The sequence below is a fragment of the Ovis canadensis genome, chromosome 2 (genome assembly GCF_042477335.2).
Source record: "Ovis canadensis isolate MfBH-ARS-UI-01 breed Bighorn chromosome 2, ARS-UI_OviCan_v2, whole genome shotgun sequence".
Taxonomy (NCBI): domain Eukaryota; kingdom Metazoa; phylum Chordata; class Mammalia; order Artiodactyla; family Bovidae; genus Ovis; species Ovis canadensis.
The window spans coordinates 152813754-152840485 of NC_091246.1; the positions used below are offsets into that span (position 1 = coordinate 152813754).

The following is a 26732-nucleotide window of genomic DNA, read 5'->3' on the forward strand; positions in this document are numbered from 1 at the left end:
AATGAATAATGAATGGAAAATGTTATCAAACTTCTCTGAAATTCTAACCACTCAATAAATCTTGACTACTGTAAAAGGAAAGAGACATGGTCTGTGTCTAAGACTCAAGAGTGAATCTCTCTCTCTGCTCATTAGTTTGGTATTTGCACCTTCATTCCACCCCATTTCCTTTACCTTTTCCCGATCTGCTTTACCATTAAGGCTCTCCCAGAAACATCCACAGTGTACAAGTCTCTGTGATACTCTGCCCCAGCTTCCGCAAGAAGATTGACATAGAGATCACTTCTTCCCAGATCCTATCTGGCCCAGTCTCCATGCACCACCCTGGTTTCTCCTAACATGTTAGACACCAAACTAACAGACTTTTTAATAAGATAATTATGACCACCCTAATTTTTGAGCTCAGGGAAAAAAAAACTAAATAAGCTTAAAATACAAATTTCATATACATTTTAAATGAAACACTAAATAAAAGAGCTTGACAGTTGTTTTAGATTGCAATAATTTTTTTAACTGATATTTGTGCTGTATATTTAGCATTTTACCTGGCCAGCAATAGCAAGGAAGCATTTCCACATGGGGTCTCCTGTTGAGATACTGCCTGGATAAACTGGGTTTCCAGGGTATCCTGGCTGTCCCATTGGATTGCCAAAATTTCCATACTAAAAGAGAGAAAAGGGAGGAGGTTATTAATATAAATATTACCCATTATACACTAAATTTGGTTTAAAAGAACATATTTATGAGAAGTCCGTTGAAAAGTAAAAATTGAGTTACTGAAACTTCCCAAATCATCACAAAAGCTGTTAGCTACAAACTGTTAGTTGCCTTGCATTACTTAATTCATCCCATTAACAAATATTATCCAATGTTCTTTAAAGTCTTATGGAAAAAAGAAGTCTCTAGCCTCTAAGAATGAGGCATACTTTTAAAAAGTGTTGATCATCATCACGGAAGCAAAAAGTTAAAAAATATAAGAAAATTTCACCTATAGTAAAATGAAAAAGTAAACCTAAAGATACATACATAGAATTCATAGTAAATACAATGAAACTGTGTCCATGACCAAATCATGAGAAAGTGCATAGGGCTGAAACATACTGAAACATCCACCAAAAAACATGCATTGTTTTATAAAGCAAGACACCAGTGAAGAGAATAACAGGTGGTAATTCAAACCAAGGTCATCTTCAAAATAAGAACAACAAGAATACCAACAATAATAATAGCTAACACTTATTGAGAGCTTGTTATATCTTAAGTACTGTTCTAACTACTTTCTCCCTTCCCAACAAGTCAGTGAGGTATCAAAGTACTATGTCCTTTTTTCAGTTGAGGACATAAAACTTCAAGGAGTTTCCTGGATTAGTTAAAGTTAAATGGCTAGTACCAGGTAAACCATGATTCAAAAATAGGTAGTCTGACCTCAGAGACTACATACTGTTTGTTTCCTGCTTTGGCTCTGGTGATTGTTTTCTTTTTACTCTGGAACTTTGAATGCATTCTTCTATACCTTTGAGAGGCATTTTGCCCACTTGGTGCTCTGTCACATGTGACTCACTGCGACTCCATGGACTGTAGCCTGCCAGGCTCCTCTGTCCATGGAATTTTCCCAGCAAGAATCCTGGAGTGGGTTACCATTTCCTCCTCCAGGGGATCTTCCTGACCCAGGGACTGAACCCACATCTCCCACATTGCAAGTGAATTCTTTACCACTGAGCCACCAGGAAAGTCCAGATAGGCTTTTTTTTTCAGTGTTTTTAATGAGTCTGGAGAATGAAGAAATATCCAACTACCTTTGAAGAATGAGCAGAGACTGATGGAAGGCAAAAAGGGAAAAGAATTCTAAGTACTGGTTGGGGGAAGGGGTGGGGCAAAAAGGAGCCTTTTTGTAGCAGTTTGAAAAGCTGCAGCTTGGGAAACAGTAAAGGCAAAAGAAATGACATATGGGAACTCCAGGAAATGTGCTCAGGGATGCAATCAAAAACTAGATTAGAAAGCAATAAAGTACAAGAAAGAAAACAAAAACGTTAAAATAGTATAATGAATTTTATTAAAAGTGACTGTTTAAGAATTACTTCTTTGGGACTCCCCGGCTAGTCAATGGATAAGAATCTACCTGTTAAAGCAGGGGACATGGGTTCAATCCCTGGTCTGGGAAGACCTGACACGCCACAGGGCTACTAAGACCAAGCCAAAACTACTGAGCTGGAGCTCCTGAGCCCATGCTCGCAGCAAGAGAAGCCACTGCAACAGGAAGCTCACATAGTGCAACTAGAGAGAAGCCCCTGATTGCTGCAACTAGAGAAAGCCTGCAGGCGGTAATGAAGATCCAGCGCAGTCAAATAAATAAAATCTTTTAAAATAAATAAATAAAAATAAAAGTTACTTCTTTGAAAAGATGGACAGGCCAGTTTCCAGAAAAAAAAAAAAAAGAAGTGTATATAACCACAGAGAATTTAAAAATATATATATATATAAACAAATGCTTATGAACACCTTTTTACCAACACATTTGAAAAGGTAAATTAAATGGACCTTCAAAAAGTATTTAAATTCTATACTATACTGAATTACAGTATATTTTTATACTATTTTATATTTTTAAATTACAAAAACATACTGAAGGAAGAAAAATCCTATTTGTAATAAGGGTAACTATGATATAAAGATCAACCTTAAATTTAAAAACTGCATAAAATATTATTTTTTGAGTTACCTCACTGATTGGGGGAAAGTTTCAGGCCAGTATTGGGGGACAAGTCTTGATCCAGAGGTAAAAAGATTAGCAAAATTCCCAAAGCAACTTTTGCTCTGAGGCAATAACAAACACCTAGACTTTTGGTTCTAAGGCCTCTAAGGACATGGAGGGCAATCAGGGCCTGGGGCATATCCAAAAATTTAAGGCTTACTGGAGACGCTCACCTCCTTAAGGTTCACAGAAGAAAGAAGGCCAAACCAAGTATAAGCATATTATTGTTGTTTATTCGCTAAGTTGTGTCCGACTTTTGAGACCCCATCAATGGTAGCCAGCCAGGCTTCCCTATCCTTGGGATGTCCCCACGAGAATACTGGAGTGGGTTGCCATTTCCTGCTCCAGGGGATCTTCCCATACCAGGGATTGAACCTATGTCGCCTGCATTGGCAAGTGGATTATTTAGTGAACCTAGACCCTCTACTGTAGCAACTCAAATAAAGTTTTACATCACTCTTTGGTAAGTATCCTTTGCTATCTAAATAGTATAATGATCTGATACTTGCTCCCACCCTTTATTTTTTTTAAAGAGAGATGAAAAGGCTTTTCTGGAACATTTATTTATAAATGACTGAAAGTGAAAGTCCCTCAGTTGTGTCCAACTCTTTGCGACCCCATGGACTATACAGTCTATGGAATTCTCCAAGCCAGAATACTAGAGTGGGTAGCCTAGCCCTTCTCCAGAGGATCTTCCCCACCCAGGAATCGAACCCGGGTCCCCTGCATTGCAGGCAGATTCTTTACCAACTGAGCTATCAGAGAAGCCCTTAACCCTTTTTCTTTAACTCTTGGAACTTATTCTTCATTCTATTTCTTCCATGAATAGCTTGTCTGTACAAGTTTTCTATGCTTAACATATATCCTTATGCTTGAAAATTCTGACCACACTGTAATACTACCTCAAAAATACGTATAAATTTTGTTGTATATGCTGTTACCATGTCGACACTACAACTCCCAACTCCCAAAGGTGATGCAGGATAAATATTAGGTAAGAAAGTATAATCTTCTCCCCTACAACCCAGCCCCCCAAAGTTTAGAACAGACTGCCCTTGGTAGAGTAATAAACATTAGAAGGCATTTAGCATATCTTAATTTACTCATAAGCAACATAAAGAACTGAAAAGAAGTGGTCAAAAAAATTCAGGGAAAGGATGTCTAGAAAAACTGAGGAAGGGGGGCGGGGGAGGAGGGCTGAAGGGAGGGTGGACCAAAGAAGATACTGGAACAAGGAGGATGCTTTGTTCCTCTATCTTAAGAAAGAAATTTCTAAAAACACTCCATACCCATTGATCCACAAGGATTCGCCTAAGGGACCATCAGGCACCAGAACACCTGCGGCTTTCCGCTTGGCCCCAGCCCGGGCTTCCTACACTACGCAAAGTCCTGGCGCCGCCGAGTACCAGAAGCAGAAGTAAGCAAGGACCGACAGAGGGTGAACCCGGCCACCGCCGCAGGGGCCTCACATCCCGCGGGGGTGGAGGCCGCGCCGAAGCGGCCAGGACTCACCCCTCCTCCGTATCCCGGGTATGCCATAACAATCTTGCGAGGCGACAGCCCGGTTGGGAGAAAAGCAGAGTTCTAGGTGCAGGTGCAGGTGCAGGCGCAGGTGAGGGTGAGAGACGCACTTGCAGCGCCTTTCACGTCCTCGAGACCACCCTTTTCTGAGTCCAGCCCCGCCCTAGTCGGTTCGGATTGGCTGAGACCTGCCCTTCGCAGCCTATACGGCCTAGGCCCGCCCCTTCCCCACGTCTAGTCCCACCCATCTCGTCTCTGATTGGCTTCACGAGCCCAGCCTTTTCCTACTCCGCCCCTATTGACTAGCTTAGAGGTCTCGCGCTCTAGCCTTCCTCAACTGCAAAGAAAGCTTTGCTGTAGTTAATTTCCACGCTTTTTGGAAAGGCTCTCTAGGCCGGTTTCTTTTCACCTTAGAAATCCCAGAACAGCCCGCCCATGACTTCTTTTTACCTATTCGTCCACTTTTTTAAAGATGGACTACGAAATATATGAATTTCAAAACTTGCAGAGTTACTTACATCTCTTTTTTCCGTAGCACCAAAATTATGAAACTGACTTCTGCTCCAAAAGTAGTGCATCTAAGCTAAAACGCTCTTGACACTAAATTTTACAAAAAGGTTATTATAGCTCGTTTGGTAGATAAATGGTGACAAGAGTTGCCAGATCTAGCAAATAAAAAATACAGGATGTTCAATTTTATTTTCAAATAAACAATGAATTAAAAAAAAAATGAGTATGTCCCAAACGTTGAATGAGACATACACTTGTACTAAAAAATGATCTGCTGTTTATTCGCTGATAATATACAAGGCATTCTATATATTATCTAGTAACCCAATAGATGACTCAACATTTGGGCAAACTCTTAACTCTTGAGTTGTGCCTCCTAATAATATCCATTGAAAGGAGCAGCTTGTTTTTTAATCACTCAGTGAAAAGTTAAATGCTGAATTACTTTGATTTATTAAGTAATAGTCATTGAACAGTTCTGCTTTTCTCTGGAGCTCAAGTGAATTTTCAGCTCCAGCCTGAAAAAAAGGAAACACACATAGGAAAGACAGCTGTAAATTTAGTTTAGAAATAAACAAAAAGACCGTGATGGTATTATTTTGAGTTACCTCTGAAGAATAAGACAACTGCTAAAATGTTTCTTAAAAATAAGGATGTAAAAAATAAATAAATAAAGATGTGGAAGAAAGTGTTACCTATTGGCAGGGGAAATTAACCTTGCAAAGCTGAGTAACTACAGAAGAGGAACTTGTTCAGCTATCCTACAGAGGAGGAACTTGTTCAACATTGTAAAACCTAATTTTCCCAGAAAGAGACAGAAAGGAAGATTGGTAAGGTACAAAGCACCCTTGAGAAAGTGTGCCTTGGTTCCGCTAACGCAATAAGAAATACTTTGTCCAATGAGGTTGGTATGGGATGGTCGCTTCAGTCGTGTCCAACTCTTAGCTACCCCATGGACTGTAGCCCACCAGGCTCCTCCGTCCATGGGATTTTCCAGGCAAGAGTACTGGAGTGGGTTGCCATTGCCTTCTCCACTACTGACCGTATAACCCTGGGCAAATTCTTCACTCCTCTAAGCTGCTGCTGCTAAGTTGCTTTAGTTGTGTCCAACTCTGTGTGACCTCATAGATGGCAGCCCACCAGGCTCCGCCGTCCCTGGGGTTCTCCAGGCAAGAACACTGGAGTGGGTTGCCGTTTCTCAATTGGCATAAATAGATAAAGGGGGATGGTAAAAACCTTTTGATAGGAGGAAAGAACATTTGACTCATTAAAGCATCAAGTGATAAAACATTACAAAGCAAAACAAATTGAAACCAATTGATATCATTTCAAGGGGGCTCCAAAGAGCTTTGGTATCATAGTCATTTATGGCTCAGTGCAGAGAAGAATTCAGCCATAGTAAAGAGGTAAATACCAAGTGATTTATTAGACTAGGACACCTGTGAGACTTACAAGAGGGTGGGTGAGAAATGTCGTGCCCCAAGAATTTCATAGGCTACAGTTTCATAATCAAAGGAAGAGTGGGGAGGGGGAAAAGACCTTCTTTGTCTTTCTTGAGTAGATGTCATGCTTCCATCATTAGTTCTTCTTCCAGGTTGAACAGGGCCGTTTTCTTGTCCCTGTGTGATCAAACTAGGTCCACAAATTGTTTTTTATGTATGCAGAGAGCATGTCCTAGGGATCATAAATTTACTGAGCTCACAGGGCAGGATGTGCATATCATACCACCATTGTCTTATTGTTTGGGGGTGTGTCCCATCCCATCCTGTTTCATGGGTTTGTTGTTAAGCAAGCCTGCTTGGTTTTGTGGTTAAGCAACCCTCTTAATTTACAGGGGTCTCCAGTATTTTTCTATTTACAATCCCCTAGTGTGATTCACTATTTAAACACTTACTTTGTCCATTCTGTCCCTATCAAAATCATTGCAAAGTTTTATTCTAATTGATTAACTACATATTCGAGGAAATGCTCAGAAAGGACCAAGTGTTTTACATTTACAATTTTAGTCTAAATCTCTAGTCAGAATTTTTATGCATCTTCTTTTCATTGTACTAGCCTGATCAATGCATTGCAATTGTGTCAACACTCCATGGGCCCCTTGCATTTCTACGTATATAATTTCAAGATGTGCTAAGTTGCTTCAGTCATGTCTGACTATAGCCCTCCAGGCTCCTCTGTCCATGGGATTCTCCAGGCAAGAATACTGGAGTGGGTTGCCATGCCCTTCTCCAGGGGATCTTCCCGACCCACATTTCTTATGTCTCCTGCATTGGCAAGCGAACTCTTTACCACTATTGCCACCTCAATTCAGGTCAGTTCAGTCGCTCAGTCATGTCCAACTCTTTGCAACCCCATGAATCGCAGCACGACAGGCCTCCCTGTCCATCACCAACTCCCAGAGTTCACTCAGACTCGCGTCCATCGAGTCAGTGATGCCATCCAGCCATCTCATCCTCTGTCGTCCCCTTCTCCTCCTGCCCCCAATCCCTCCCAGCATCAGAGTCTTTTCCAATGAGTCAACTCTTCGCATGAGGTACTGGAGTTTCAGCTTTAGCATCATTCCTTCCAAAGAAATCCCAGGGCTGATCTCCTTCAGAATGGACTGGTTGGATCTCCTTGCAGTCCAAGGGACTCTCAAGAGTCTTCTCCAACATCACAGTTCAAAAGCTAGGAAACCCATAATTTCAAGATAGAAATACTGTTTTCTTCAAGGGCAGAGAGAAGCTTGGCTGCAGGATAGCAAAGACAAACTCTCCTTCCAGGGAAAAGTTTGCTTGTGTATGCTAGCAGGATTTTCCTAAACTTAGAGTTTCTCCTTGGTGATTCAAACCCATTGCTTCTATATTACCTATCTAGCAGCTTCATTTTACTCAGTGGAACTTGGGAGCAAAAGGAATTCATGAGAATTCCTCCAAGCTGAGGAATCCACAGCCTATTGTGCTGTGAGTAACAGAGTCCTTTGTCTCTGACAGAGAAACCTCTTCTGTTCTTCTGTCAACTTCTGTGAATTTGTGGCAAGCTACTTGTCAGCTGGTAAATAGGATAAAATATCAGACCCTTTGAAGTTCTAGGTAGTATGTTTCTTTCTTAGAGAAAGAACTACCCAGGGAAACTCCTACTGCACAAGGATTATTCTGAAGGCAATTGAGAAGAAGCAGATACAAGAAAAATTCTCTATTCTCCATTTGTGTAAAAGCAGGACTAAAGTGACACTCCTCCACTCTCTACCAGGAAGGACAGAGACGAGTATTCTGAGACAAGTGTGGACCCTTACCATAACGAAGGCAGGGACTTAAATCTATATAACAAATCGTATGCTTGTTTATCCTTCTTTTCCTGGTAACTACCCCACACATAGTTTACTCATACCTTCCTTTTCTCTTTAGCTGAAGATGGCATTTAAGCCAAAGTTCTAAGCCACCTCTGAGAATTATTCATTTTTCCGATTATCTCCCATGTCATCTTCCCTGGAGGCTCAGCAGTAAAGAATCTGCCTGTAGTGTAGGAGACCTGCAGGAGATGCAGGTTTGATCCCTGGGTCAAGAAGATTCCCTGGAGAAGGAAATGGGAACCCACTTCAGTATTCTTGCCTGGGAAATCCCATGGACAGAGGAGCCTGGTGGGCTATAGTCTGTGGGTTCTGAGAGTTGAATGACTCTCAGCAGCTAGCTGGCAACCACTAAGCACACACACACATATAACAACAACATACACATGCATGAAAGTGAAAAGTGAAAGTGAAGTCGCTCAGTCGTGTCCGACTCTTAGCGACCCCATGGACTGCAGCCTACCAGGCTCCTCCATCCATGGGATTTTCCAGGCAAGAGTACTGGAGTGGGGTGCCATTGCCTTCTCCGACATACACATGAGTATACATGTTAGTAAACCTCTGGGCTTTTTTTCACTTGCTCATCTGTTTGTTATTATGGGGATCTCTGCCAAGAACTCAGAAGGGTAAATGGAAAATTATTTTACCACGCTTACACTATCCTTTGAGATGCAGAGAAGATTTTCAACACTATAGTCTACTGTATCTCTCTCTAAACCCATTATTTCATATAATAAATTTTCCAGGGTAGGAACTGAAATTTCAAATGGATCAATAGGAGTATTTTTTAAAAGTAATTGTATGATACAGCAACCCAAGATGGCTGTTCTCTTCCTCTCTGTATATCCCCTGCTTGACCAGTGAGTGCCTGCTTCACCTACACCCTGCTCACCTGGCTGACCTTCCCACATACTTGCCCCAGGCCCTGGCTAATAATTGTTACTTTAGCCACCAAGATAGCTTATCAAAAGGGGCAGCAAGGGACATGCCTTCTGCTGGTTCCCCTGGTAACCAGTGAGTCAACTTGATGTCAATTCCCCCTATAATTGGTAACTCCCGGCCCCTGGAGCAAAGACTGCCCGGTGTCCCGCCTGCAGTCCTCCAGGCATGGTAGGGTATTTCTCAAGGATATTGTGTCAGATGTGCAAGCTCTCCCATCCCTTAAACCTTTGATGTCTCTGTTGCACACATCAAAGACATTTCTTTGGACTTAAGGCTGGTTAAGCACAGGCTTGCAGGCCTTCATAGTGCAGTTCAATAGTAACAGTAATGACAATTTGCTCCACGATTCAGTTATGGTATGAACATATTTTATGAAAATAGAATGTATAAAAACCATCTTAAATTGTACATGTTTTTTCATAAATTACTCCGTTATTTCATAAAAAATAGCTTATAGAGTAAATGGACTTTTCTGGTGGCTCAGTAGCAAAGAATATCCCTGCCAATGCAGGAGACAACGGTTGGATCCGAAAGATCCCCTAGGGGAGGGAATGGCTACCAACTCCAGTTTTCTTGCAATGGACAGAGAAGCCTGGAGGGCTACAGTCCATAGGGTCACAAAGAGCCAGACATGACTTAGTGACTAAACAACAACAATAATAAATACTATATAACAGGCACTGTTTTGTGAAGTGTTATTCCTCTAAAGAACTCCATCAGGTATAGACAATTATTATTTTATAAATGTAAAAAGGTGGAGGGTTGTATATCACTTATCTATAATTGCAGTGGTAGCATAGCAAAGCTGAGGTTAGAACCCAGGAAGTTTAGCTGCAGAATGTGGTCTCTTAAACAATACATCTTTTTGCTTTGTATTTTAAAATACAAAATTTTGTATTTCGCTGATAGATCTTGCTTCTCCACTAACCCACTTCAGTCTACTGACATCACAGCTGAAAGAGCAACGCTTTAAAAAAATAAGTTACATCATGTCCAGCTAAGGGTCTGATCCCATAAGTGGCCCTTATCTCACCCAGAGGATGAAAGAATATGCTTGCTATGGCCTGTAAAGTCCTGATGTGATCTTCCCTAGTGCCGCTGCTCTGTAACCACTCTGTGACTCACCTTTAGCTCAATCCGCACCAGATTCACTGGTCTCCTTGCTTTAGAGGACAGTGCCCATTTACTCTCTCTCTCTCTACCCACATAGTATTTTAAAATAAAACAAAAATTATTTGCACCATAAGTGAAGAGGTCTCAAAGAGCAGAAAAAAAATGGCACACCAATAACTAGAGAAATAAACAAGAAAATTCATGGTTTTGACTAAGATGAGCTAAAAATTTGTTCCCTTACACAGGAAATACATGCTTTCTGACAAGTGTAAAGTTTTCATGACTGTGTCTACTTACAGTATTTCTTCCAAATCTTGGCGGTCTTGGCCTCAGGGTGAGTTTAGATATTCAATTAACCAGTACCTTTACTAATACAATATAAACAGTGAAATAACGATGGTTCCCTTTCCTATCTATGCCCATCTCACTTTCTCTTTCCCTCTAAATGAATTTTTTCTTTCTCTCCCTCTTCACAGATGGAAAACATAAGAAAATAGGGACAGTAAATATTTACTGCTCCTCAGCAAACTTCAGAGCCAGAATCTGCCCCTCTCAGGAATCATTTATACACCAAATACTAAGATATACCAGCTAATGAAAAACAGCATGAATGGAGCTTATTTCATAGCACTAAGAAATTTCACATACATGGCCTAATTCATTTTAGTCAATAAATGCTTATTTAACATCTATATTGCAGTACTAGTTTAGAAGGAAAAAATATACATCAGTGGAAGTGGGGAGGATGTCTTTGCCCTTGTGGAGCTTATATTCTAGAAGAAGGAATAAGAAATAATAAATAAAGATAATGAATAAGTAAATTAATATATAGTATGTTCAGTTCAGTTCAGTTCAGTCGCTCAGTCGTGTCCAACTCTTTGCGGCCCCATGTATCGCAGCACACCAGGCCTCCCTGTCCATCACCAACTCCCGGAGTTTACCCAAACTCATGTCCATTGAGTCAATGATGCCATCCAGCCATCTCATCCTCTGTCGTCCCCTTCTCCTCTTGCCCCAATCCCTCCCAGCATCAGGGTCTTTTCCAGTGAGTCAACTCTTCACATGAGGTGGCCAAAGTATTGGAGTTTCAGCTTCAGCATCAGTCCTTCCAATGAACACCCAGGACTGATCTCCTTTAGGACGGACTGATTGGATCTCCTTGAAGTCCAAGGGATTCTCAAGAGTCATCTCCAACACCACAGTTCAAAAGCATCAATTCTTCGGCACTCAGCTTTCTTCACAGTCCAACTCTCACATCCATACACAACCACTGGAAAAACCATAGCCTTGACTAGATAAGTTAGAAGATGATAAATGCTGTGGAACAAAAGGAACATGAAAAGAGAGGTGGGGCAGGGAGGTGACTAAGTAGGTGGCAGTATAGAATGGGGCGCCCAAAGTAGCCTTGCAAAGCAAAGGATGTTTGGTGCAAAGGATTAAAGGACATGAGCAAGTTAGACATGAAATTCTCTGTAGGAAGTATATTCCAAGCAGAACTAGAGCTATAATCCAGAAATCTGATTACCTGTTTAAAGCAAAGTAAGGAGCTCAGTGAGTCTGGTGTGGATTGAACCAGAGGTGAGTCATAGAATGGTTACAGAGCAGGAACATTGGTGAAGATCACATCAGGACTTTATATACCTTTGCAAGCACATTCTTTCATCCTCTGGGTAAGATAATGGCCACTTAAGGGATTGGAGCCTTAGCCTGACATGATATAATTTATGTTTTAAAGCATCACTCTTTCAGCTATGCTGACAACAGACTGAAGTGGATTAGTAGAGAAGCAAGAAGATCTATCAGCAATCTGTTGGTAATTTAGAAATAATGGTGACTTACCATAGAGCAACAGTTGAGATGGTGAGAAGTGGTCAGATAATTTTGAATTTTTAAGGTATAGCCTTCTTGATTTCCTGATGCTTTGGATTTGACCATTATTGGCTTGGTGACAAAGTTTCTCTCCTTGGCCAAACTTAGCCAGGTTCTTCTGAGTGATCTTCTTAACCCTGGCCCATACAAACTTGAACAAAAACTAACTTAGTTTCTAACAGCTCAAGGTTGTATCCCTAGAATGACCCTAGGCCTCTTAAAGTGCCCATATGAAAAGACTCAAAGCTTCCAAAAGAATTTACTGTTGCTGGCTGGCTTGTTCCAGCCTGCACCTGGAGATAGGGTCCCATCTCCCAGTCTCCAAGAGAGGGGAGGAGCCTACTTTGATAAGTGCCACTTGGCAAACCCTGAAGGATTTTGCTTGGGCTAGACCCCTCTTCCTGCTCTTTGTAATTTTTCCTTGCTTTCCAGATTCTACAAGGCCCTCACTTACCCCCACCCCTTATTCCCTCATCCTCCCTTTAAAACACACAGTCTCTTATCTACAAATCAAAGTTGAGTTCAATTCACATCAGATTCTTTTCCCTATAATTTCCCTATTATTAATAGTCTATGACCAATTTAAATTACCCTTACTACTTTAACTAGTGTCCAGTTTTGTGTATCATTGCCACTGGTGGCAACTGGAGGAAGAACTGTTTGGGATGGCCAAATCAAAAATCAATATTGAACATGTTAGATCTGAGACGCTTAGGAGACTAAGTGACAATGTTAAGTAGGTTGTTGATCTAAGAGGCTGGTTGGAGGGAACAGTGCCTACCAACCACCCAGCATTTGCTTCTTACTGAACCTTTCTATTTCCCACCTGATACCCTGCAACTGTTAAGAAGTAGTGAAGAATTCTGTAAGAGATATTCCTCCAAAAATGGCCTTAAAATGGAAATCATTCTTATTGTCAATGAAAGTGAGAGGGCCCAAGAAATTCATGCCTCTTTGTCATTGTTTTCCATAGAATTAATGAATGATAGAAACAGATTATGACCTAGTGAATTAAAGGTGAAGCTTATTATAAATGCAAAGTGATTCTGGCAACCTTTAAATCCACATAGTTTGAGAAAAACGCACACCCAATGTCTTGGACAGCTCGTGCTGCCTTAACAAAAACATCCTAGACAGGACTGCTTAAACAATGGGAATTTATTTCTCCCAGTTCTAGAGACTAAAATCTCAAGATCAAGGTGCCAGAGGATTGGTGAGACACCTTGAGCTGCAGCTGGCTGCCTTCTCACTGTTTTCACACATGGCCTTTAGCCAGAGGGAGACAGAGAAGTGAATTCTTCAGTGTTTCTTATCAGGGCACTAAAAATTCCACTCTGAGAGGCACACCTTCATAACCTCATCTAAACCTTATTACCATTCAATAATGCTATCTCCAAATACCATCACACTGTGGCTGGTGCTGCTGCTGCTAACTCGCTTCAGTCATGTCCGACTCTGCGACCCCATAGGCGGCAGCCCACCAGGCTCCCCCATCCCTGGGATTCTCCAGGCAAGAACACTGGGTTGCCATTTCCTTCTCCAGTGCATGAAAATGAAAAGGGAAAGGGAAGTCGTTCAGTCGTGTCCGACTCTTAACAACCCCATGGACTGCAGCCTACCAGGCTCCTCCATCCATGGGATTCTCCAGTCAAGAGTGCTGGAGCCATCACACTGCTAGGCTTCAATAAATGAATTTTAAGGGAACATAGTTATCTATAACATAAATCATCTAAAAGGTGAGGAAGAGGAGACACAGTCATAAGTGTCTGCTGCATTGTCACCTTGGTTCCACTCTAGAATTTATTTCATGCTAAAATATATTCACATAGATTTCACAACATTGCTTTAACCGATAGACATGCAATAATTATCATACTTTCTCCAGAAATTATTCATTGTGTTTTCAACATGAAATAATGAAGGCTCTATATGTGTTAATTTCACAAGGTATAAAAATATGACAACACAAAGTGAAGTCATCTGGTAATAATTTCATTAAAAGTCCAAAGGTTCAGTTTCTTTCAGCAGCTGCCTAAGATTCATCCCGCTAGGGAGGACAGAGAGCTATAAGCTTCCTAAGTAAGAAAAACCTGAATATTATTTACCATTTATTATTGAAACCAGCCACTTTACAAATTGACCTTATTCAGCTAGGCTTTCAACAGCACAGTTGTCTGTTTTTGATTCTGGTAATATGAAGTACTCTATTGGCAGAAGCACAAATTTTAAAGCAATTTAATAAACAGTAATACATATATGAAAAGTATCAACAGGGCTCTTCAGAAAGGTGAAGAATGGTAGCTTCTGAATATATATATATATATATACTTGGATTGCTAAAGCTCTATTAAGCAATCTGGATTCAACACAGCTTCTTTAGAAATGCTGTGTAATGTTAATCACAGTGTGTGTCTATCACTAATGCTCAATAAAAGCACCAACACTATAATTCGCCTTGGTGAAGTTACCTGTGATTCAGGTAATATTGGAAAAACACCTGTCTTACATTTTATTTTTAAATGTTTACTTATTGTTTAATTTGTTTGGTTGCATTGGGTCTTAGTCGCGGCACACAGAATCTTCACTGTGTCATGCAGGATCTTTCACTGTGACACACAGACTCTCTGGTTGTGGCATGCAAACTTAGTTGTGGTGCACGGGCTTAGTTGCTCCACCACAAGTGGGATCTTAGTTCCCCGACAAGAGGTGGAACGCCACCCCCAATCCCCTGCACTGAAAGGCAGATTCTTAATAACTGACCACCAGGGAAATCCTGTCTTAAATTTTAAATACAGGTTTCATGCTTGTGAATATCAGACCCATATTAACATGAGATCATACACTCACAACACTGACTTTCTAGAAAGATAGAAATTAAATATCATTGACTGATACTTTTGGTTGGTGCTTATCCCTTCAGTCAGTAACTTATATATTATGTGAGTTTGAGTTACCAAAACCTAAAATAATTTGATCGAAACCATAAAAGTGGTCCAATTCTTAAATAGATCACGACTGCCTAAAAGCTGAGATCATCTCATTTCCACACATGCATGTGTGAAGATAAGATTGCTGGTGGAAATACGACCTGGTAATAAGAATGAATGAAAAGATTAGAATCTTGTTTTCCATAAATGTTTGTTGTTTATATATTTATGAATCTGGTCACACTGTGCAGCTTCTGAGAGCATAGTTCCCAGATCAGAGATTGAGCCGATTACCTGGGCCCTCAAAGTGAAAGCACAGAGTCCTAAGCGCTGGACCACGAGGGAATTCCCCTATGATCTATGTATTTATATAGCACATGATACTTTTCACAGCTATTTTGAAGAATATTATATTTGATATTCACAACAACCTTGTGAAATAAATAGCACCAGTTATTCAATAAATTTTAAGAGGAAACTAAGATAGTAATAAGGTGCATCGTGAATGTAGGCACAAGCCAAAAAACAGTTACAAAATATTTTTAAAACAAAACATGACCTAACTGATTTTCATGTTTGGAAAATGATAACCCAAAGTGCTCCTGTGGTTTTGAATAAATGAATGAAGTTCCTGGTTTAAGCTTTCTAAGTTGCTTAAAAGCTAAGAATTAAGCTATAAAGCACTTTATTGAGTTCTCCCAAATTAGAAATTAAGTAAAAGAAAAAGTTTAGTACACCCCTTGTAAGGTCCCAGAGGATAGGAATTGTGACATATACTAACACAGATGAGGATCCATGATCAGTGATGGTGCAAAAACCACCAGAGTGGGTATAAGAAACTCAATTAATGCACCATCCAAGATCTGCTCAACTTAGTCTATCTCAAACTGTTGCTTTGTTTTCTGGCTTCTACCCGTAAATCTCAATTGTTGCCGTGCATGAGTGCTCCGTGGTGTCTGACTCTTTGCTACTCCATGGACTGTAGATTGTCAGGCTCCTCTGTCCATGAGTTTTCCAGGCAAGAATACTAGAGCTGGTTGTCGTTTCCTTCTCCAAGGGATCTTCCCTACCCAAGGATCGAACCCATGGCTTTTGCATCTCTTGCATTGGCGGGAGGATTCGTTACCAGCTGAGCCAACTAGGGAAGCCCTCTAGTTGTTGGTACATTTATTTATTAAAAATGCAGATGGCATACTCAAACAGTAATTGAGGGATTATAATAAAGTCACTATTTACAAAGGTGTTGACATAGTTAAGAGACAACAATAAGGGATAATATAGCTCATCAGTGCAAGCAACAGTGAGAATCAATTACCACACTTAGGCTGTGGGGGCAAGGCAAGGAAGCAGATACTGAAACCTGGAAAGAGCTGCTGTGTGGAGAGGGCCACCTGACACGACCTTCAGTGGAGGTATGTAAGATACACTGGATGGAAGGGAGTTCCCTGTCTCTCTTCCCTGTCTCCAATCTCCTTTCAGAAATTCCAATGACTGATCTCCATCAAAAGCCAAAGAAAAAGGGAGTTTAGGGACACAACAGCCTCCCAGGGAGTAGTTCAGTATAGAGGAGGGTGGAGCATGAATCTTCAGAGGCAAGTGGAAAAGATAAAAAATGGTGAAGAGAAACAAATTCCATAATGTACATTTATAATCCTGCCAAAATTTAACAGCTCTTCAATTAGAGACTCAATTTATGTAATTTTTCTGTAAGGCAAAAATCCAGATAAATTGCTTAAAGTTAGTATTTATAGAAAGATTATATTGAATAGTGAATTTCTCTTTCATTAAAAAGAAATGCTTGACTGAGCAATTAAGCTATGGAGATGAGACGGAGAATGAAAGAAAACCTAGGTTTTTATTCAGCCACCATGATTCCATTACAGACTTGATCCACCCATTACAAGAGGCACTATGGCAACCAGCTCAGAAGAAAGGGGAGGGGGAGGAGAAAGGAGGATGTAACCTAGCAACAGAATCTTTAGGCCACAGTTTGCTCATAATTGTCAAAATGGTAGTTAGTGATATCAGAAAACATAATTAAATCAAGAGAAAGTATACCAAAAAGGGGTGAGTGGGGATATAGCAAATATTTAGATATGTAGGTAAGAAAGATCAAATATTTATTTAAGTTAAAATTCCTGTATAAAATGCTTTTCTGTATATTATTTCAAATAAATGTACACATAAAGTAAAAACTGTTTAGAAGGAAATAAAAAACTGATTTCTATTAGAAAAGCATGTGCCTAAGATAGAGCTTTTTCAGTATAAATTTGAAAAATTTAATGGTTATAATCTCAACCTTAAGTATTAACTAAGCAAACATGTATCTTCAAGCTTATTATGACTTTATCATAGTTATTCAAGAATGAAAAAAGTAGTTCATATTTTTTTTTATTTTTTATTTGTTAATGTGTCTATCTATTCATTTGGCTGCATCAGGTCTTAGTTGCCACACTCAGGATCTTCTGTGGTACACGAACTTTCTAGTTGTGGCATGCAGACTTAGTTGCTCCAAGGCATGTGGGAGCTTAGCCCCCTGACAAGGGATCAAACCCACATCCCTTCATTGCAAGGCAGATTCTAAACCACTGGACCACCACGGAAGTCCCCCCAGATAGTTGATATTTAGATCAATATTGCTATTTCCTTCTGATTGATATTTGAGAAATGTTCATGTAGAACATTATTAGCTAACCACATCATGCAGAAAACAAATTAATACCTATAACAGAATTAGGACAGTTTCCCTTTATTAACTCCACTGATTTCATTCATTCACATACACATTCTGATTTCAAGAGAATATGTTAATCGGTACACTAACTACATTTTCTTATTTCCTAAATTTTTGAAGTTCTGGGATCTGGGGCCAGACTAACTGCCCTTCCCAGGACTTGTTTAGTCACTAAGTCGATCTGACTCTTTTGTGACCCCACGAACTGTAGCCAGCCATGAGATTTCCCAGGCAAGAATACTGGAGAGGGTTGCCATTTCCTTCTCCAGGGGATCTTCCTGCCCCAGGGATCGAACCTGTGTCTCCTGCATTGCAGGTGGATTCATTACCACTGAGCTATCAAGGAAGCCCAGAACCTACCAAAGGGAATTGTGCGTATGTGTTTAGTCACTCAGTCATATCTGACTCTTTGTGGTCATATGGACAGACTGCATCCTGCCAGGCTCCTCTGTCCATGGGATTCTCCAGGCAAGAGTACTGGAGTGGGGTGCTACCTCCTTCTCCAGGGGATCTTCCCAAGCCAGGGACTGAACTTGCATCTCCTGCATTGCAGGCAGATTCTTCACCACTGAGATGCCAGGGAAACCCTTCCCGGGGCTAACCAATTATTAAAGACAGCAAAAGACTCAACATGGTCTTTTGTAGGCAAACTAGGTGATCTAGGGCCTGAACTCTGAACTACCACCTCTCTCTGGATCTGTCTTGTCAAAAGGCAGAATCCTCTGCACTAATCTCCCTGGGGCCAGATACCAGGCAACTAGAAGAAACAGCCTATATGACCCAGAGCCTGCTGAAATTTTTCAAACTAGCCAATTCTAACCCTGCTTACCCTGCCTGGCCTGGCCTTTCCCATGGAAACCAAAATGCAGGCTCCACTCATCCTTTTCCTTGGCTCTTTATACCTCCTGACTGATCCTGGTGCTTCCCTATGCAGTCTGGTGTGCCCCTCCTATTAGAAACTGTAACCAACTTGGCGATCACCTCCTGATCTGTTATCCTCATCCTACTGCAATAACAATAAAACCTACATTTTAAAACAATTGGTTCTAGTCATTATTGTCTGTTTTAACTCTTGAAGGAACTGTGCAGTAAATATTTCAGACGGATCATTGACTCCAAGTTCATTTACTGGCTGTGTGACACTGGGCAGAATAATACAACTCTATGAATCTCAGTCTACTTTTGCAAAATAGTGAAATTCTCTACTACTAGAAAAATTAGTCCTGTTGCTGTTTTCTCTGTTTTTGTAAAATATAATACTTCATACGAAATTATCTTCCCATTGGGAAATATAGATAATTTCCCTTTTTTTTAAATCTGGCAAAAAATCTATAATTGTACCTAGTTATAGCTTTTTTGACTTGAGACCAGCCAAATCAGTTGTGATGCAATTAAGATTTGATAGTAAAGTCCCCACAAGGTGGCAGCAGAGGCATCACCATCAGCAACCAGTCGCTGTGCAGAAGAGCCTAAGGAAGGAAGCAAGGGAAGTGAACGGTATGCCTACAGTTCAAAGTCTAGGATTCGGTGCTGCTTTGAGTCTGTTGGCTCCACATAGGAGAAGCTGGGTCATTGAGCTTCCAGGGAACTTAATAGGCCAAAGGCAGCGTTTGGCACCACCTAAGACCCTGGGTCAGCTTTTAGAATTTCATTTTGTGAGGAAGTTCAGGTTTTTTCTACAGTTCTACAAATACTAAATGTGGTGTTCTACAAATATTAAATGAAAATACTATTCTTAATTCCTAATTAATGGCACACAGCACATTCCTGTGCATGTAAGCAGTCTATTCCTGAAAAACAAAATATTTCTGAGATGTAGAAAATTATTTAACACTCATAGTCCATGTTTGCATCCTTATTAACATTAATCTATCTATTAAAATCATAAATTAAGTATTTTAAATAGATCATTTGTAGTAACAAAATAATTTGGACTACTCTTTCATTAAAATTTTAAAAATCTCCCACAGAGTACAATATATCCCTCTTGCGATTTTTACTGCATTTGAGGGGGAAAGAATCAATGAAATGGAACCCTCTGATTAAGTTCTAAGATTGTGTACCAGTTCTGAGGGGTGGGAAAGACCATGCAAGCCCCCTAGAACTGTTGGATCTTTACACCCTCAACACAAATGTGCAAATAGACACACAAATGCAGGACTCGGATACACCTGTTCTCATTAGGAATTCAGGAAAAAAACTAAATTCTTGTAGGTGTATTCAGGAGCTATTCTATTTAAAATGTTATAAAATTTAATTTTCCCAGCTGAGGCTTAAAAAAGGGATGCTCTGCTTCTTGTTTCAGTTTTCACCTTACAAACCAGCATCCTATTCAACACATGTTCAGCATTAATGTTTCATCGTTTTGCACATTAGCTGGTGATTTCACTGTTTGAAATGACTCCAAGCATAGTCCTGGAGTGTAACCTGGCATATCCAAGCACTGGAAGGCTGTGATGTGCCTCAAAGAGAAATATGTGATATGCTTTCTTCAGGTGAGTTACAGTATTGTTGACCCTGAGTATAATATTAGTGAATTAACAACATATATTAAATAAGGGGTCTTTAAAGAGAAACACACAGAAAACAAGGTTATGTGTTAATTGATTTTAGAAATATTATGACCTCAGGAACCTAATTTTATACTTCCCCAGGGGCAGTGGTTCAGTATTCGTGAATTCAGTGTGATTTTATAGTGGACAATGAGACTTCATTGTATTCTCCATCGGTGCTATGCTAGTAGAGGCCCTAATCCTTAGTTCTCAAGTCTGGCTGGAGACTAGTCTCACAAGTGGAATTGAAAAGAGAAATAACTGACAATAAAGTTCCAATCATGGAGATTCTGATGCAATGGATAATTGTATATATGTCTGCCTGTGAGTCAAATATATAGCGAAGCTTGAGAGCAACTTTCTAGCTCACTTTGCCACACAACAAGTAACTGAGTGGCTGCTCTGGTACTTCCTATTGGGGATTCTCTGGGAGGGCAATGTGTGTGCTCGGATAAGGAAAGCATCTAAAAGACAAATTTTTCAGGCAGCCTTGGGTTACTTTTGAAATAAAATGGCTTAAGCTCCTATTAAGAAAAAAACCAATGCATTAAAAATCAGAATTTTTAAGTGTTTTGAGCAGGTATCACTTTATTTTAGGGGAGGTGAACACAGCCAAGTTCTAGCCAATGAGCTATATAAAAAAAATTCTGCGTCAGACTCACGGGGCTTTTTTCTCAGAAAATGCAAATGGGAGAAACTCTATGTTTCATCTTGTTACAACCTGCGTTGAACTGGAGTTGTAGGAAGAAATGATGTGGGGAGCTGTAGCAGTCATTTTGCAACCATGAAAGAGAAGACAAGAAAATTATAGGGCACACCCGAGTTCTGACCTCAATGAATTATTGGCTCTTTCTATTAAGTGTGAAAAGTCAATTCTCTGTTGCTGGGCCACATTTACTCAGTGTCATCTTTACCTCGCAGCTGGAAGCATGCCTACTGAAATGGCCCTCCTATCCTGCAGAGCATGGTGAAGTCTGGCACAGTTCATAAGATATCTGACAAATTCTATAGGGCTTATGCTCTCATTGTCTCCCCTGCATGGAATTCTCAATCTATGCTCCCTCTCTCACTTTCTACAGGTACACTTTTCTATGTAGCTCTGCTCCACCACATGGGGCCACTGCTGCTGGTGCTAAGCCACTTCAGTCGTGTCCAACTCTGTGCGACCCCATAGACGGCAGCCCACCAGGCTCCCTGTCCCTGGGATTCTCCAGGCAAGAACACTGAAGTAGGTTGCCATTTCCTTCTCCAATGCAGGAAAGTGAAAAGTGAAAGTGACGTCACTCAGTTGTGTCCAACCCTCAGCGACCCCACGGACTGTGGCCTTCCAGGCTCCTCCGTCCATGGGATTTTCCAGGCAAGAGTACTGGAGTGGGGTGCCATTGCCTTCTCCCTCAGTTCAGTTCAGTTCAGTTCAGTCACTCAGTCGTGTCCGACTCTTTGCGACCCCATGAATCGCAGCACGCCAGGCCTCCCTGTCCATCACCATCTCCCAGAGTTAGCTCAGACTCACATCCATCGAGTCCGTGATGCGATCCAGCCATCTCATTCTCGGTTGTCCCCTTCTCCTCCTGCCCCCAATCCCTCCCAGCGTCAGAGTTTTTTCCAATGAGTCAACTCTTCTCATGAGGTGGCCAAAGTACTGAAGTTTCAGCTTTAGCATCATTCCCTCCAAGGAAATCCCAGGGTTGATCTCCTTCAGAATGGACTGGTTGGATCTCCTTGCAGTCCAAGGGACTCTCAAGAGTCTTCTCGAACACCACAGTTCAAAAGCATCCATTCTTCAGCGCTCAGCCTTCTTCACAGTACAACTCTCACATCCATACATGACCACAGGAAAAACCATAGCCTTGACTAGACGGACCTTAGTCGGCAAAGTAATGTCTCTGCTTTTGAATATGCTGTCTAGGTTGGTCATAACTTTCCTTCCAAGGAGTAAGCGTCTTTTAATTTCATGGCTGCAGTCACTATCTGCAGTGATTCTGGAGCCCAAAAAAATAAAGTCTGACACTGTTTCCATTGTTTCCCCATCTATTTCCCATGAAGTGATGGGACCGGATGCTATGATCTTCGTTTTCTGAATGTTGAGCTTTAGGTCAACTTTTTCGCTCTCCTCTTTCACTTTCATCAAAGAGGCTTTTTAGTTCCTCTTCACTTTCTGCCATAAGGGTGGCGTCATCTGCATATCAAAGCAACACAATATAAACCTATTACATGTGGAAGACCTGCATAGGCAGACTTTCATGGAAGATCTGGGTCTGCAGCCCTCCAGGCTCCTCTGTCCATGGGGATTCTCCAGGCAAGAATACTGGAGTGGGTTGCCATGCCCTCCTCCAGGGGATCTTCCCAACCCAGAGATCAAATCCAGGTCTCCCACATTGCAGGTGGATTCTTTACCATCTGAGCCACCAGGGAAGCCCAGACCTGGGACTACTAAAGGTCAGTACAGCAAATGAAACACAGGAATGAACTTGTCATATTCTGGCCATCTCTGCCATCAGGAATCTCTCACAGATTCTCCCTTTGGAATGTCAATACAATCTACCTATGGTGATCTCTTCCTTGGAGATCTCTTCCTTCCAGCAAAGACCATCTCAGTTCACCCTCTAATTAACAGATGTTGAGTGTCTATATATATGTGCACACATATGCATTTACACATACATTTATGCAATTAAAAAATGGTAGGAAATATATTAATAATGCCTACCTCTTGGTGATGGAATTATAAATAATTCATATAATAGTCTTCAATATGATGTGATTTTCCCCCTAAAATTTCTACAGCAAATATAAACTATTTTTAAATAAAAATTAATTTTATTAAAATATTCAATTCAGGAACAAATCATCTGGACAGCACATGTCTGGCAATAGGCTCTGAAATATATTCAGGTTCCATGTGTTAATATACTGACATTTGTCACAAAGCAATAATAGCACTAGTAATTTGAAAGTTCAACTTCCAAAATCTAAAAGCTGCATTCCACTTTCCTCCTGGAGCCCTCTCCCATTTCACCTCCACACCTTCATTCTTGTTAATACTCCTCTTCAAATGTATCACAGTCTCTAGCCTTTTATTGACTATGCCAAAGCCTTTGACTGTGTGGATCACAACAAACAGTGGAAAATTCTTAAAGAAATGGGAATACCGGACCACCACCTTACCTGACTCCTGAGAATGCAGGTCAAGAAGCAAGAGTTAGAACTGGACATGGAACAACAGACTGCTTCCAAATCGGAAAAGGAGTAAGTCAAGGTTGTATATTGTTACCCTGCTTATTTAACTTATATGCAGAATACATCATGAGAAATGCTGGGCTGGATGAAGTACAAGCTAGAATCAAGATTGCCAGGAGAAATATCAAGAACCTTAGATATTAAACTTAACATTCAGAAAACTAAGACCATGGCGGATTGTTGAGTTTTAAGCTAACTTTTTCACTCTTCTCTTTCACCTTCATCAAGAGGTTTTTTAGTTTTCTCTTTCTGCCATAAGGGTGGTGTTATCCCATCATTTCATGGCATACAGCTGGTGAAACAATGGAAACAGTGAGAGACTTTATTTTGGGGGCTCCAAAATGACTGCAGAGGGTGATTGCAGCCATGAAATTAAAAGATGCTTCCTCCTTGGAAGAAACATTATGACCAATCTAGACAGCATATTAAAAAGCAGAGACATTACTTTGCCAGCAAAGGTCCACATAATCAAAGCTATGGTTTTTCCAGTAGTCATGTATGGATGTGAGAGTTGGACTATAAAGAAAGCTGAGTGCCAAAGAATTGATGCTTTTGACTTGTGGTGTTGGAGAAGACTCTTGTGTCCCTTGGACTGCAAAGAGATCTAACCAGTCCATCCTAAAAGAAATCAGTCCTGAATGTTCATTGGAAGGACTGATGCTGAAGCTGAAACTTCAATACTTTGGCCACCTGATGTGAAGAACTGACTCACTAGAAAAAAACCCTGATGCTGAAAAGATTGAAGGCAGGAGGAGAAGGGGATGACAGAGGATAAGATGGTTGCATGGCATCACCTACTCAATGGACATGAGTTTGAGTAAGCTCCGGGAGTTGGTGATGGACAGGGAAGCCTGGTGTGCTGTAGTCCATAAGGTCACAAAGAATCAGACACGACTGAGTGACTGAACTGAACTAGCCCTTAGGAGGCTCTCTAGAGCTGAGGTCAAGTACTTTATTCTTGATCCCTATCAGCTAAAATCTTTGAACATGAACCCCCTAATATATATAAACATACATTTTCTTTACATGTACAATTATGACATACCATAAAATACAAACGAAAACTTAAAAGTAAGGGATGAGATAAGGATGAAACAAGATTTTTTAAAGTAATTGATATAATCTAGCGAAGTCAGACATGACTGAGCATTCACTTTCACTTTTCACTTTCATGCATTGGGGAAGGAAATGGCAACCCACTCCGGTGTTCTTGCCTAGAGAATCCCAGAGACGGGGGAGCCTGGTAGGCTGCCATCTCTGGGGTGGCACAGAGTCGGACATGACTGAAGCAACTTAGCAGCAGCAGCAGCAGTGCATTAATAATGAAAATAATTTGTAATTGACAATGCTTTATTTTTTTAATTTAGTGTAACTCTCTTATTTAGCAATTCAGAAGTCTGGTTGGATTTATCTCAATATTTGATTTCAATAATTCATTTTACAGCAATAACTCATGTCTCTGTCCCTATTTGAAGACTCTGTCATCTGTATAAGAGCAGCAGAGAAACAAAAATATTTAACTAGCTATATGGCACGTGCTGCGATTCACGGGGTCGCTAAGAGTTGGAGATGACTGAGCGACTAAACTGAACTGAACTGAACTGAATGCCATGGGTAGTAAGCAATTAAAACAGCCACTCTTCAGTGAGAATGGACCCAGGCTGAGACTGCTAACCCCACAGTGCCCATCAGCTAAATGTCAACCAGGATTTCAAGGAAAAGACAAGGCACTCTACCAACATTTGACTGTAGCTTGCTCTTGAACATTTATTGTAAAATAAAAGAAGCCCAGTCAATCTATGCCTTTGAGGCACAGGTGTTGTTTTAAAGATGTGTAAATATGCAAGTAAAATTTTAAAAGGACTTAAGCTATGGAGGAAGCATTTAGAAAAAAATGGATGTTTGGAAAATGTATCTCTGACTCCTGATACTTTTGCCCAAATATTTGTGTTGAAAGCTTTCAAAAGTGCACACTTTATTAAAACTAAAACTTTAAAACTGAATTTTTGAAAATAATTGGGAAATGGTTATCATGACCTAGTAAACTTAGTTTTTTTTTTCTATTTTCAACTTATTTATATTTTTGAAATACAAACAGTATCCTTTCAAACTTTTCTGCTGCATCAACCTATCAGCTTCTGCTTCTTGCAGAAAGGGATACTGTGTAAAAACTCAGTTAGATGGCCAGTTATTGTATGTTTATGCATATAACTAAGTTGTTTCCTCTATAAACTGTGTATTATTTGAGTGCTAGCACTATCTCTTACTCATTATTTGTCCAAAAAAATTGCTGGCAGTCAAGTATAGGGCATGTGTAACATGCCAGGATTAGGGCTAAGTGCTTACAACAACCTTTTAACAGTACAGATATCATCGTTATTCTCATTTTACAACTGAGAAATTTGAGGTTATTTTCCTGAGGTGACACAGCAATTAAGAGGCAATGGCACCCCACTCCAGTACTCTTGCATAGAAAATCCCATAGACAGAGGAGCCTGGTAGGCTGCAGCCCATGGGGTTGCTAAGAGTCAGACAGGATTGAGCGACTTCATTTTCACTTTTCACTTTCATGCATTGGAGAAGGAAATGGCAACACACTCCAGTGTTCTTGCCTGGAGAATCCCAGGGACGGGGGAGCCTGGTGGGCTGCTGTCTATGGGGTCGCACAGAGTCGGACACGACTGAAGCGACTCAGCAGCAGCAGCTGAGATGTAAATCCTGATCTCCTGAGCTCACAGTCTCTAAGCATAATCACAACCCTGTTCTGCCAGTGGAAGGGCATCTAACTTTCAATTACACAGAGTAGGATCTTTCTTGATACAATTTAGTAAACAAGTGAAAAAAACAGAATGACAATTCTAGAAGTATTTCCTCATCAAATTAAATTGTTGTCATTTTCTTTGGAAAAGGCATGACTGCCATGTGTGGCCATTAAATTATAGTTCTAGTTTATTGAAGACATGGCAGTTTTGACTTTTCTTAAAACTCAAATGGTAAGGTGGTTAACAGCAAGAACTTGTTATCTAGTATCTTTCTGAGTGACTATTTAAAAAAACAAAATGCTAAAAGATGACTTTTAAAACTGATAGAGATGGAAATATTTATTTTGCCTTTAAAAAGAAAGGGCAGCTCAAGAAAAAAGGAAAAGATATAGGTCAGTATGATTTCCTACCTCAAAGGAGAAAGAAAACAGAAACTTACATTTAGAAGCAATGAGGAGGATGATAAACAAAAATTATTTGAA

The 26732-nt window shown here is 40.4% G+C and overlaps 1 protein-coding gene across 4 annotated transcripts in view; it reads right to left on the bottom strand.

Moving 5' to 3' along the window:
• The window catches only part of GCA (grancalcin), a 41782-nt gene that overhangs the window by 12267 nt on the left and 2783 nt on the right, over positions 1-26732 (bottom strand). For 3 of the 4 annotated variants that reach the window (XM_069574335.1, XM_069574334.1, XM_069574336.1), the window contains exon 3: positions 546-662. In XM_069574335.1, coding sequence (XP_069430436.1) covers positions 546-641 — 96 coding nt within the window. In that variant the 5' untranslated portion in view covers positions 642-662. Of the gene's footprint in view, positions 1-545; positions 663-4264; positions 4454-26732 lie in introns of those variants that run through there. The other variant, XM_069574333.1, reaches the window with a different exon arrangement.